Source organism: Salmo trutta, chromosome 36, assembly GCF_901001165.1.
Source record: "Salmo trutta chromosome 36, fSalTru1.1, whole genome shotgun sequence".
Lineage (NCBI taxonomy): Eukaryota > Metazoa > Chordata > Actinopteri > Salmoniformes > Salmonidae > Salmo > Salmo trutta.
This window is the reverse complement of record NC_042992.1, coordinates 456,866-471,127: the sequence shown is the minus strand read 5'-3', so window position 1 is coordinate 471,127 and position 14,262 is coordinate 456,866. Positions and strand designations below refer to the sequence as shown.

The 14,262-nt window shown below is 45.6% G+C and overlaps 1 protein-coding gene across 1 annotated transcript in view; it reads right to left on the bottom strand.

Moving 5' to 3' along the window:
• Nucleotides 1-492: 492 nt before the first annotated feature.
• Nucleotides 493-14,262, bottom strand: part of klhl38a (kelch-like family member 38a) — a 35,449-nt gene continuing 21,679 nt past the window's right edge. The window contains exons 3-8 of the mRNA XM_029736097.1: nucleotides 6,240-6,444; nucleotides 5,786-5,986; nucleotides 5,178-5,684; nucleotides 4,718-4,981; nucleotides 1,330-1,435; nucleotides 493-1,024 (exon numbers count right to left, since the gene is read on the bottom strand). Of these exons, the coding sequence (XP_029591957.1) occupies nucleotides 735-1,024; nucleotides 1,330-1,435; nucleotides 4,718-4,981; nucleotides 5,178-5,684; nucleotides 5,786-5,986; nucleotides 6,240-6,444 (1,573 nt within the window). The 3' untranslated portion in view covers nucleotides 493-734. The remainder of the gene's footprint in view (nucleotides 1,025-1,329; nucleotides 1,436-4,717; nucleotides 4,982-5,177; nucleotides 5,685-5,785; nucleotides 5,987-6,239; nucleotides 6,445-14,262) is intronic.

Sequence of the window (14,262 nt, the reverse complement as noted above, 5' to 3'; positions counted from 1 at the left end):
AGCCGTTGTCCCTCCCTCCCTCCCTCCCTCCCTGGGGCCAACGTGACACCTCTGCCTGCCAGCTGAGATCTCATGTTTTGATTTAGAACGCCACAGATGCTAGCATCAAGACCGTGTCTGAGGCGTGTGTTGACGTCCTGTGACTGTGTGAGAGAAGAGACCAACGTCTGTCTGTTCAGACGGTTTCCGATCCGATCCCAGCTGTGGTGTCCAATTATAACTGCTGTGAAGGAGTAACATGACAGGTAGCTAGGCTAGGAGCCTGCTAGGCTAGGCTACTTTAGGAGCCCGCTATGCTAGGTTAGGTAAGGAGCCGGTTAGGCTAGGCTAGGAGCCCGCTAGGCTAGGAGCCCGCTAGGCTAGGAGCCGATTAGGCTAGGAGCCCGCTAGTCTAGGAGCCCGCTAGGCTAGGAGCCGGTTAGGCTAGGAGCCCGCTAGGCTAGGAGCCTGCTAGGCTAGGAGCCGGTTAGGCTAGGAGCCGGTTAGGCTAGGAGCCTGCTAGGCTAGGAGCCCGCTAGGCTAGGAGCCCGCTAGGCTAGGAGTCCAAGGAGTTTTGGGGATGTTGTGGGTCACTCATCAGAGATATCATATACAGTTTGTGGACCAGCTCAAATGTGACAAAGGACTGGAGGACATTGCATCTGCAAATGGAGGACAGAGAGGCAGCTGTAGAAGTCAGCCTTACTGTTCACCTCCAGACGACCAGATGATGTTGATAAGATGTTGTGGGTCACTCAGGGAGGGTTTGGTCTGTTGGAGACACAGACCAGAGGCAGGGAGCCGTGGTCAAACAATTTGTACGGCAGCGTCCCCTTGGAGGTCCAAACGTCCGTCTTGGGGTCGTAACACTCGAAGCAGTCCGAGTCCTCGATGGTGTCGTGCCCGTTCAGGAAGCGGCCCCCCGTCACGTACAGCTTGTTGTTGATTACCGTGGCGCTGTGGTGCATCCGCCTCTCCTTCAGGTTCTCACACTTTACAAACTTGTTGGCTTTGGTGTCGTAGGCGATCATCCGTCTAGTGTACCCTACAAATGAAACATTTCCAATACACATTGACTCTTAAGGCAGCCGACGTAACCAAATAGCAGCCTATTCCCTATGTAGTACACTCCTTTTGACCAGAGCTCAGAGGGAATAGGGTGCCATTGGGGACATAACCTACCCACAGATTGTTCAGAATCACAACATCAAAGTAAATAAAGTTGAAAGGAGATTAAGATAGAAAAAGAGAGACATGCTATCAACTCATGTGGATTGTAACAGCTGTGGATATTCTACATGATAGACCAGGTAAACCAGATAAACATGTTGAAAGCGGCAGCCTGTTCACCTCCAATGATGTAGATCTTATCTTCGATGACAGCAGCAGGTGCACAGACGTTCTTCACTGTCCGGGTTTCCAATCTGGACCACAGGTTCCTGGAGATGTGGTACACCTGAGAGACAGAGATAGCAGAGAGAGTTTCAGTCAGCCTGTCAGCCAGTCAATGACGAGGGCCGGCAGAACTCGTGTGGTGAGGCCCACGCCACGTTTGATTTAAGGGCAAAGTGCTGTTTTTTAAGACCAATTTGCCTCATGATTTGTCTCTTTGCGTATCTTGACCAATCAGATTCCTGGAAATCGCAGGTCTTGTGGGCTGGGGCACAAAGCTCAAGGGTCAGTACTATTGGGATGTCCCTATTCTAAACTCTAACATTAACCCACCATTCACCTTAACCTAACCCTTACCCTGACCCTTAACCCTGACCTAACCTAGCCTTAACCCTTACATTAACCATTTTACAATGGGATAGGTTCTTCCGAAGGAAACTGGACAGCACGGACCAAAGCTCAAGGCCTTGCGTAGAAGAGCTCTTCACCTTCCTCCAGTATTGATTTATTAACAAGCGCGATAACGCATCACTCCCGACAGACACAACCAAAAACGTAGATAAATGTATCGGCCGATAGACCAGTGGTCGCCAACTGGTCGATCTCAAAGGCATTCCTAGTCCATCACCAAATATTTCTGTAGAAAATCCAACGAACCATAAAGGCTTCTGATCCTTTTATTTAAATGGTGTTGTCGGTAGGTGCACTTGTTTCAAAAGTCCATGTCACCGGGTGGGTAAAGTGTTCCCATGAGACAAACTCCGGCTACCAGGCGGACCGGCAAATCTGTGACTAAATCGATTGCACCTACTGAGCTGCCCAATCGGATAGCTCAAATCACCGTGGCTACAGAGCTTCCATGACCCTGACCACAGCCACGTTTAATAGGCTACTAGCCTACGTCAGATTTAATAACTGTCAACGAATACAGCAAAGAGCTGCTGTTTTTCTGAGTGAATTCATGTTTAAGTTTATATTCAGCACTGTCACTGTTTTTATTCAACATTATTACAAAACGCACTTCTCTGAACTTCCGCCTAGACTGCAGCTGCAATGAATGATTGGCCAAGTATCGATAGCCCTGCATTTTGCAGCTCGTCGTGTCGATTTTAATATTAAGGAATATTTAACTTTCTCTGGTCACAGGAACCACATGAATTTGCGCATGAGGCAGATGCGGTGCGACTCGAGTTTGGCCATCAGGTGGAAGACGGTGTCCTCTCTCTCTGGTCAGTCTCACCGGAGGAAAGGAAGGAGAGAGCAAGGGCCGTGAGAGGCGGTTGGGAAAAATCGTTTTGACCGGTCATCCGACTCGGAATTCCAAGTCGTAAACTCGGTATCTTTCTAGAGCTCCGACTTTTCGACCTGAAGATCACTGACGTTATTATTTCACCTCGTTGACCATCAGATACAGCTACCATCAGTCCAGTACAATAAAAAAGCTAATTATTTCAATTCATGCTCCACAGTGCCACACAAATGCTAAACCAACTGATCTATTTTGTCATCAAAGCTCGAGTTTTGAAATATAATATGGTCTGATTAACAATATTGAAAGGCCAATCATATAAGCCAATATGCTGTGATAATGTATTAGGCCTACTGCCCAAATCTCATTCCTACCAAACTGTTTGTGTGGGGTTAATGTAAAGAAAAACATCTGAGCAGTAGATCTCGGTTTGCTTTTTGACTGGGAAAGTGATCTTGACTCAAAAAAGGTTGGTGACCACTGCTATAGACTTAAAACATTAGCTGTATTGCATGGCAAATATACAAAAATGTCTGTCTGGTCAACTGTAGGCTACTAACAGCTTCATAGTCAACAGCCTGGACTCAGAGGTTGATGTAACATAGTAAATGTACTAACAGGAGCTTCATAGTCAACAGCCTGGACTCTGAGGTAGATGTAACATAGTAAATGTAAATCTCAGACACTCCAGTTAGTATGATATGTTACGTTTCGTATGATATGTTTTAATTTGTGGATGTCCATCATCCATTTCGTTTGATATGTGACGAATTGCATTTTGTACAATATGTGACGAATTGCAATATGTTATAAATTTGCAAATCGTATTATATGTAGCAAATCCAATTTGCTGTGGCCAACGTTAGCTCGGTGACTAACGTTAGCTAGGGGTTAAGGTTAGCGGAAGGGTTAGCTAACATTCAAAGTAGCTGAAAAGTAATCGCAAAGTTGTTAATTAGCTAATGTATACCGTGATGAGATTCGAACACGCAACCTTTGGGTTAGGGTTATATGCCCACCCATTCACCCTGACCATCCACCCTTATTTTCCACCCTTATTTTGCCTTATTATATAATGTTCTGTCTTGTGTAACCATAGCAAACGTAACATATCAAACACATTTTAGTGTCCCGGATTTACTTTACTATGTTACGTTGAGTTCATGAGACCAGGCTTTAGTGTAGCCTACTATGCATCCCTGCCCCTCTGGCCAGTGTAAACGAAGTGGTAACGTTGTGTATTTATAGCCCATTTGTTTGTGAGAAAAATGTGAACGGGATCAAATCTGGTTAATATTCAAACTTGGGCTGACGGAGACTACCTATACTTTACTAATCCAAAATGATTAACTGGAATGAATTAATTAACACAATAGCTGACAGACTGTTAGTTAATGTGTAATTATGCCCACAGTTGCATAGGGCAGGACTACACAATGAAAAGCTGCATAAAACAAGCCCTGTGAGTTTTATTGTCCAATCATGTTGCTTTATCTGTGTATAGGAAACCCTCCTAGTTCTTCTTTAAAACACAATTCATATGAACAAGAACAGGGTTTTCATCCTCCCCAAGGCCAGGAATTTTTCTAAAACCATGTGACAAGACTAGAAAAACTCTGGTCCCATCATAGCTCATATTACATTTTTTTTTTTTTTTACAAATGGATTAGTCACGTCATACCGTATACGGTCCAGAGTTTTACCTGGTTAGGTTACCAGATCAGGAAAAACTACGGGCCCCATATTGTTTTTACTTTCTTCGCCTCACCACTCTCTCCACCTCCGGTCAATGATATCAAAGATTAAGATCCATCGACCATCTGTCAGGCTATTAGCATAAAACCATCTGTCAGGCTATTAGCATAAAACCATCTGTCAGGCTATTAGCATAAAACCATCTGTCAGGCTATTAGCATAAAACACGCTAAAGGAATTGCCTCCTCCCTTCTTTGTTACAACTGTTTGAGTTCTAAATGGATTGATTGGTTGACTGATGGGTTGATTGGTTGACTGATGGGTTGATTGGTTGATTGATGAGTTGATTGGTTGACTGATGGGTTGATTGGTTGATTGATGGGTTGATTGACCAATGGTTACCTGTATCTCCCTGACAGGGTTCTGCATGGCATCCTCCCCTCCGAACACATAGACTCTCTGGTCGTTGGCGGCGACGGCTGGGTGCAGCACGGCGCTGGGGAGAGGAGCCATGGCCTCCCATTGGTTAAACATACTGTTGTACCTCTCCATGGAGTTGGAGATCTGTTTGTCCCCTCCGATCCCCCCCAGGACAAAGATGAAGTGGAGGTAGGAGACACTCTGATGGGCGTAGCGTGGCGCCAACATGGGCTCGGCCGTCCTCCACTGGTTACAGAGACGGGTGGATTTCAGTAATGAAACATTACATGGTATCAATAGCAGCTAAGGTTGAAATGTACCATTTTCATAAATACAACAATACAAAATAATTATCGATTAGCACAATAAAATCTCATTAAAAAAAATATATATATTTTCTGGACAAACCGTTAGTGCTGTGGGTATACTAGCCCCTTCATACCTGGTTGGTCTTGAGGGAGAGGGTGTAGACGGTGGCAGATACAGAGCTGTCTCCTGAGGCCATGCTGAGGCTGAGCCCCCCTACCACATACAGGATGCTGTGGATACAGACGTAGGAGGCCTTGTAGAGTCTCAGAGGTAGCTTGGCCAGCCACTGCCAGCGCTGAGTCCTCTCGTCATAGAGCAGGGCTTCCCGGGACGTCTGCTCGTTATTCTTGCGCCCGCCGACCACAACGAGCGTCTCTCGGCAGGTGTAGCGGCGCGGTGTGGTCCACAGGGGCTTCAGCTCACCACCGCACTTGGCACTGACCGAGAGCATGAGGCGACGGACGGATTCAATGATCTCAGTGCAGAGCGTGGAGGACTGCACCAGCGGGTCGTTGGCGATGAACTGGAACAGGTAGGTAGGGTGGATGTAGCGCAGACGCACCTTCTTGAAGAGGTCGTGGATGGCGCCGCGCCGGGAGAATGGGTCGTGGTGGATCCACGCCAGGAGGGTCTCAAACACCTGCGAAATTTGACTTTTAGTACTAATCCCCCCATGTTAAAAACAATCTTATTTTTCATATCTCTTCTTTACTCATCTCTACTCTTCTCATCTCATTTCACCTGCTCCTCCTCGGCACACAGTCGGTCATCCTCCAGGTAACACATGAGCTCCGGTAAGGAGAGCTCACAGAAGTCCTCGGATGCAGCTACGTCTGAGAAGCTCCTCACCGCCATCTCCTTAGCCTTCTCCTTCAGACTGTCACAGTGGAGGATCTCTGACAACCTGATCATACTGAGACAGTTGTCTGGGCTCAGCTGCTCCTGAAATATATTATCATTTAACAAAGACTGTGTGTGTGTGTGTGTGTGTGCACATTATAATTTACTATTTAATTGAACCTTTATTTAAGCAGGAAAGTCCCATTTGAGACAAAAGTATATTTTGCAAGGGAGGCCTGATTTCACAAACACAATCAGGAGATAGTGGCACAATCACATCAATCAATACCGCAGTTTCAAAATCAATCTAACAGCCCCAGAGTTAGCAACAAAGCTGATTTCCATCTGTAGTCACCTGAAGGAAGGTGGAGCAGGCCTCAAACAGACGTCCATAGTGCAGCATCGAGGCCGCCTGCATTAGAGGCAGCACTAAGTCCATGCTGATGGTGATGGCTCCTGTATACACATAGTCCACTATGCCACTGAGCACGTCAGGGGAGATGCCTTTCAGATCCACCCGACCCTGGCTGCTCTCCACAAAGTTACTGCAGAACATGGCCCTGAGGAATAGACATGACAAGTTACTGTAGAACATGGCCCTGAGGAATAGACATGACAAGTTACTGTAGAACATGGCCCTGAGGAATAGACATGACAAGTTACTGTAGAACATGGCCCTGAGGAATAGACATGACAAGTTACTGTAGAACATGGCCCTGAGGAATAGACATGACAAGTTACTGTAGAACATGGCCCTGAGGAATAGACATGACAAGTTACTGTAGAACATGGCCCTGAGGAATAGACATGACAAGTTACTGTAGAACATGGCCCTGAGGAATAGACATGACAAGTTACTGTAGAACATGGCCCTGAGGAATAGACATGACAATAATAATGTATCATCTATATGTAACCGATGTGAAATGGCTAGTTAGTTAGCGGTGGTGCGCGCTAATAGCATTTCAATCAGTGACGTCACTCGCTCTGAGACTTGAAGTAGGGTTTCCCCTTGCGTTGCAAGGGCCGCGGCTTTTGTGGAGCGATGGGTAACGATGCTTCGGTGGGTGTCAGTTGTTGATGTGTGCAAGGGTCCCTGGTTCGAGCCCGGGTTGGGGCGAAGAGAGGGACGGAACCTACACTGTTACATATACATACTTTTCTTTTTTTAGATGTTCTTTTTTTAGATGTTTTTATTTCATAAAAAAAATAGAGAAAACACACAGACAACACACAAACATCAACAACACAAGCATTTCACTACACCCGCAATAACATCTGCTAAATATGTGTAGGTGAACAATAAAATCTTGATTTTGATTTGAACATCATTCCTGCCTAGACCCACCTGCTCTCACCCCTATCTCCCGTGCCTGTACTACTCTCCTGTCTAGACCCACCTGGTCTCACCCCTATCTCCCGTGCCTGTACTACTCTCCTGCCTAGACCCACCTGGTCTCACCCCTATCTCCCGTGCCTGTACTACTCTCCTGTCTAGACCCACCTGGTCTCACCCCTATCTCCCGTGCCTGTACTACTCTCCTGCCTAGACCCACCTGGTCTCACCCCTATCTCCATCCCCTAATGCACTGCCAGGATCCGTCCCCTTTAAAAAAATGTTTCGCCTAAAATAACATTCCCAAATCTAACTGCCTGTAGCTTAGGACCTGAAGCAAGGATATGCATATTCTTGATACCATTTGAAAGGAAACACTTTGAAGTTCCTGGAAATGTCAAATGAATGTAGGAAAATATAACACAAAATGCATTGTTCTTTCTTTGTATATTTTCTTTGAAATGCAAGAGAATATCACGTTTCAGGTAAGACCCAAATGCAGACTGTGTTGAAGTAACAATGTTAATTACAGCAACAGGGGCAGGCAGCGACAGGTCAAGGCAGGCAGGGGTCGATAATCCAGAGTAGTGGGGCGAAGGTACAGGACGGCAGGCAGGGTCAGGGTCAAGGCAGGCAGGCTTAGGGTCAAGGCAGGCAGGGGTCAATAATCCAGAGTAGTGGGGCAAAGTTACAGGATGTCAGGCAGGCTCAGGACGGGCAGAAAAGGTCAAAACCAGGAAAAATTTATAGACAGGAACAGAGGGGAAAATGCTGGTAGGCTTGACAAAACAAAACGAACTGGCAACTGACGAACAGAGAACACTGGTATAAGTACCCAGGGGATAATGGGTGACACCTGGAGGGGGGTGGAGACAAGCACAAGGACAGGTGAAACAGATCAGGCGTGACAGAGAAAGACCATAATGTATTATTCCAACCCAGCACAATTTAGATTTTGGCAGTGTATGTGCAAAGTTTTAGACTGATCCAATAAACCATTGCATTTCTGTTCAACATGTTGTATCAAGACTGCCCAAATGTGCCTAATTGGTTTATTAATACATTTTCAAGTTAATAACTGTGCACTCTCCTCAAACAATAGCATGGTATTATTTCACTGTAATAGCTACTGTAAACTGGACAATGCAGTTAGATTAACAAGAATGTAAGCTTTCTGCCAATATCAGATATGTCTATGTCCTGGGAAATGTTCTTGTTACTTACAACCTCATGCTAATCACATTAGCCTACGTTAGCTGAAACGTCCCGAGGGGGACCCAGCGATCCTGTAGAGGTTTTAAAGGCATCCCAAATTATATCTGGGGTAGGCTTTCCACTGTCCTCTATGTCTACGTCTGTAACGGTCAAGGTTTTTATTTTGAATTCACGTATAGAATACGTTTTGGGTCTTGAAGACGCGGCTCTGTTCATTCTCCATATTCCGTTGTGTATTTTCTGTTGGTGGAATTAAACATGAGACAATGATATGATATCATTACATCATTCACTTTTTTAATCCAGTAAATTGTTGAGTGAATTTTTTGGAAATAAAAATTATAATCAATTCTTGTATATCTTTTTTTTTATTTTTTTACTTTGAGGAAGAAAAAGGAGTCATCTTTTGATGTTGGGAATAATAATCTACAGGAAGCTATCTGAAAATTCAGCCTCTGAAGGCTCTTTTGAATTAGCCATTTTATTGCTACGTCTTTCTAACTTGTCGAATGTTTTCAGGATGCCTGCTAAAGTAATAGTTCCTGTGTGGATGTGATCTAATATAGCTTGTATTTTATCTAAAAACATCAGATCTGCCCCATACAATGAAATCAACGTGTATTTTTCACCATGTAACATATTGCCTTGGTTCATATGCTAGGACATAAGGGAAAATGGTGTATTATGCCTGTAATGATGGCAGGTAGCCTAGTGGTTAGAGTGTAGAGGTGGCAGGTAGCCTAGTGGTTAGAGTGTAGAGGAGGCAGGTAGCCTAGTGGTTAGAGTGTAGAGGTGGCAGGTAGCCTAGTGGTTAGAGTGTAGAGGAGGCAGGTAGCCTAGTGGTTAGAGTGTAGAGGAGGCAGGTAGCCTAGTGGTTAGAGTGTAGAGGTGGTAGGTAGCCTAGTGGTTAGAGTGTAGAGGAGGCAGGTAGCCTAGTGGTTAGAGTGTAGAGGAGGCAGGTAGCCTAGTGGTTAGAGTGTAGAGGAGGCAGGTAGCCTAGTGGTTAGAGTGTAGAGGAGGCAGGTAGCCTAGTGGTTAGAGTGTAGAGGAGGCAGGTAGCCTAGTGGTTAGAGTGTAGAGGAGGCAGGTAGCCTAGTGGTTAGAGTGTAGAGGAGGCAGGTAGCCTAGTGGTTAGAGTGTAGAGGAGGCAGGTAGCCTAGTGGTTAGAGTGTAGAGGAGGCAGGTAGCCTAGTGGTTAGAGTGGAGGGCCAGTAACTGAAGGGTTGCTGGATCGAATCCCCGAGCTGACAAAGTGAAAATCTGTCGTGATTGTAAATAAGAATTTATTCTTAACTGACTTGCCTAGTTAAATAAAAAAAAACTTTAAATAAAGATTCATCTGGAATCTACGCCTCTTCTATTACAAGTATTTCGTTACACTCGCAATAACATCTGCTAACCATGTGTATGTTGACCAATAACATTTTATTTCATTTGATTTGAACAGTAGGTGGAAGCAGAGCTTCTCCAACTCCTCTTTAAATATTCAACGTCTATTTTTTTTAATGTAACAAAAAACCCACCAATGTCTTTAGGTTGATGGAGCACAACCCATGTAGTTAGTTAGATTTCTTTAATTTATTTTTATTTGAATCAAAGTTAACCTTGTCTGTTCCGTCTATCACTGAAGAACCTGATCAAACATTTTAACAGATGAGGGCAGTGGACATCCCATTGAATAGTAGGATTATAGTATACATACATAGTTATTGTATACATCACATATATAGAGCATGTGGGCATGTGGACTGAGCAGACATTTTAACAGAGAACACACACACACAAAAAAAGCATAGTACTTATTTCTTTAATGTGCTGTTTTAGGGCTTTTAAGCTCCAACTCATCTCCTAATGTACCAAAGGCCTGTGGATCATGAATATACATACACATGACAATACATTGGAGAAAGACTGCCAATTACAGCGCTTTAAGAAAGTATTCACACCCCTTGATATTTTCCACATTTGTTGTGCTGCAGCCTGAATTTAACATGGATTAAGTTGTCACTGGTCTACCCACAATACTCCAACTGGCCTACCCACAAAACCCCAACTAGCCTACCCCCACAATACTCCAACTGGCCTACCCACAAAACCCAAACTAGCCTACCCCCACAACCCCAACTGGACTACCCACAAAACCCAAACTAGCCTACCCCCACAACCCCAACTGGACTACCCACAAAACCCCAACTGGACTACCCACAATACACCAACTGGACTACCCACAATACACCAACTGGCCTCCACACAATACCCCAACTGGCCTCCACACAATACCCCAACTGGTCTCCACACAATACCCCAACTGGCCTACCCACAATACCCCAACTGGCCTACCCACAATACCCCAACTGGCCTACCCACAATACCCCAACTGGCCTACCCACAATACCCCAACTGGCCTACCCACAATACCCCAACTGGCCTACCCACAATACCCCAACTGGCCTACCCACAATACCCCAACTGGCCTACCCACAATACCCCAACTGGCCTACCCACAATTCCCCAACTGGCCTCCACACAATACCCCAACTGGCCTCCACACAATACCCCAACTGGCCTACCCACAATACCCCAACTGGCCTACCCACAATACCCCAACTGGCCTACCCACAATTCCCCAACTGGCCTCCTCACAATACCCCAACTGGCCTCCACACAATACCCCAACTGGCCTCCACACAATACCCCAACTGGCCCCCACACAATACCCCAACTGGTCTACCCACAATACCCCAACTGGCCTACCCACAATACCCCAACTGGCCTACCCACAATACCCCAACTGGCCTCCACACAATACCCCAACTGGTCTACCCACAATACCCCAACTGGCCTCCACACAATACCCCAACTGGTCTACCCACCATACCCCAACTGGCCTACCCACAATACCCCAACTGGCCTCCACACAATACCCCAACTGGCCTCCACACAATACCCCAACTGGTCTACCCACAATACCCCAACTGGCCTACCCCCAATACCCCAACTGGCCTCCACACAATACCCCAACTGGTCTACCCACAATACCCCAACTGGTCTACCCACAATACCCCAACTGGCCTACCCACAATACCCCAACTGGCCTCCACACAATACCCCAACTGGCCTACACACAATACCCCAACTGGCATACCCACAATACCCCAACTGGCCTCCACACAATACCCCAACTGGTCTACCCACAATACCCCAACTGGCCTCCACACAATACCCCAACTGGCCTACCCACAATACCCCAACTGGCCTACCCCCAATACCCCAACTGGCCTACACACAATACCCCAACTGGCCTACACACAATACCCCAACTGGCCTCCACACAATACCCCAACTGGCCTCCACACAATACCCCAACTGGCCTCCACACAATACCCCAACTGGCCTCCACACAATACCCCAACTGGCCTACCCACAATACCCCAACTGGCCTCCCCACAATACCCCAACTGGTCTACCCACAATACCCCAACTGGCCTCCCCACAATACCCCAACTGGCCTACCCACAATACCCCAACTGGGCTACCCACAATACCCCAACTGGCCTCCACACAATACCCCAACTGGCCTACCCACAATACCCCAACTGGCCTCCACACAATACCCCAACTGGCCTCCACACAATACCCCAACTGGCCTCCACACAATACCCCAACTGGCCTCCACACAATACCCCAACTGGCCTCCACACAATACCCCAACTGGCCTCCACACAATACCCCAACTGGTCTCCACACAATACCCCAACTGGTCTCCACACAATACCCCAACTGGCCTCCACACAATACCCCAACTGGCATCCACACAATACCCCAACTGGTCTCCACACAATACCCCAACTGGCATCCACACAATACCCCAACTGGCATCCACACAATACCCCAACTGGCCTCCACACAATACCCCAACTGGCCTCCACACAATACCCCAACTGGTCTACCCACAATACCCCAACTGGCCTCCACACAATACCCCAACTGGTCTACCCACAATACCCCAACTGGCCTCCACACAATACCCCAACTATCCTACCCACAATTCCCCAACTGGCCTCCACACAATACCCCAACTGGCCTCCACACAATACCCCAACTGGCCTCCACACAACACCCCAACTGGCCTCCACACAATACTCCATAATGTAAAGTGGAATTATGTTTTTAGAAATGTTTACAAATGAATTAAAAATTAAAAGCTGACATGTCTTCAATCAAAAGGATTTCAACCCCTTTGTTATGGCAAGGAGCCTAAATAAGCTCAAGAGTAAAATGTTCCTTAACAAGTCACATAATAAGTTGCATGGAATCACTCTGTCTGCAGTAATAGTATTTAACATGATTGTTGAATGACGAGCTCATCTCTGTACCCCACACATACAATTATCAGGTCGGTTCCTCAATAGAGAAGTACATTTCGACCACAAAGACCAGGGAGGTTTTCCAGTACCTCACAGAGAAGGGCACCTATTGGTAGATGGGTAAAAATAAAAAGCAGACATTGAATATTCCTTTGAGCATGGTGAAGTTATTAATTACACTTTGGATGGTGTATAAATACACCCAGTCACTATAAAGATACAGGCATCCTTCCTAACTCAGTTGCCGGAAAGGAAGGAAAACACTCAGGGATTTCACCATGAGGCCAAGGGTGACTTTAAAACTATTGCAGAGTTTAATGGCTGTGATAGGAGAAAACTGAGGATGGATCAACAACATTGTATTTACTCCACAATACTAACCTACATGAAAGAAGAAAGCCTGTACAAGACAAAATATTCCAAAACATTAATCCTGTTTGCAAATAAGGCATTAAAGTAAATCTGTAAAAACTTTTGCTAAGAAATTAACTTTTTGTCCTGAATACAAAGCGTTATGTTTGAGTCAAATCCAACACAACACATCACTGAGTACCACTCTTCATATTTTCAAGCATGATGGTGGCTGCAACATGTTATGGGTATGCTTGCAATCGTTTAGGACTAGGGAGTTGTTTAGGATAAAAAACAAACGCAGTAGAGCTAAGCACAGACAAAATTTAGAGGAAAACCTGGTTCAGTTTGCATTCCAACAGACACTCGTAGACAAATTCACCTTTTAGCAGGACAATAACCTAAAACACAAGGCCAAATATACACTGGAGTTGCTTACCAAGATGACATTGAATGTTCCTGAGTGGCCTAGTTACAGTTGAGTTGAATCAGCTTGAAAATATATGGCAAGACAGGAAAATGGCTGTCTAGCAATGATCAACAACCAACTTGACAAAGATTGAAGACTCTACCCAGAATGCTCTACCCAGAATGCTCTACCCAGAATGCTCTACCCAGAATGCTCTACCCAGAATGCTCTACCCAGAATGACTCACCGCTGTAATCACTGCCAATGGTGATTCTGACATATATTGACTTAGGATCATGTATACTTATGTAAATTAGATATTAGTTCATTTAAATAAATAAAAAACGTGCAAAAAATTCTAAAAACATGTTTTCACTTTGCCGTTATGGGGTATTGTGTGTAGATGGGTGAGAAAAATTATCAATTTATGTCACGACTACTTCCGAGGATAGTTCCTCTCCCTGTTCGGGCGGCGCTCGGCGGTCGTCGTCACCGGCCTACTAGCTCCCATCGATCCCTTTTTCGTTTTTCTGTTAGTTATGTCTTTATGAGTTACACCTGTTTCCCATGAGTAATTCGTTTTATTATTTAAGCCCGCCTCTCCACCTGTTCTGTGTGCGAGCTTGTTATGTGTCGTCACTTTGTATGTTTTGTGGTACATGTATTTTGGACTTCGGGGTTATTGTTTCGCCCTGTTGTG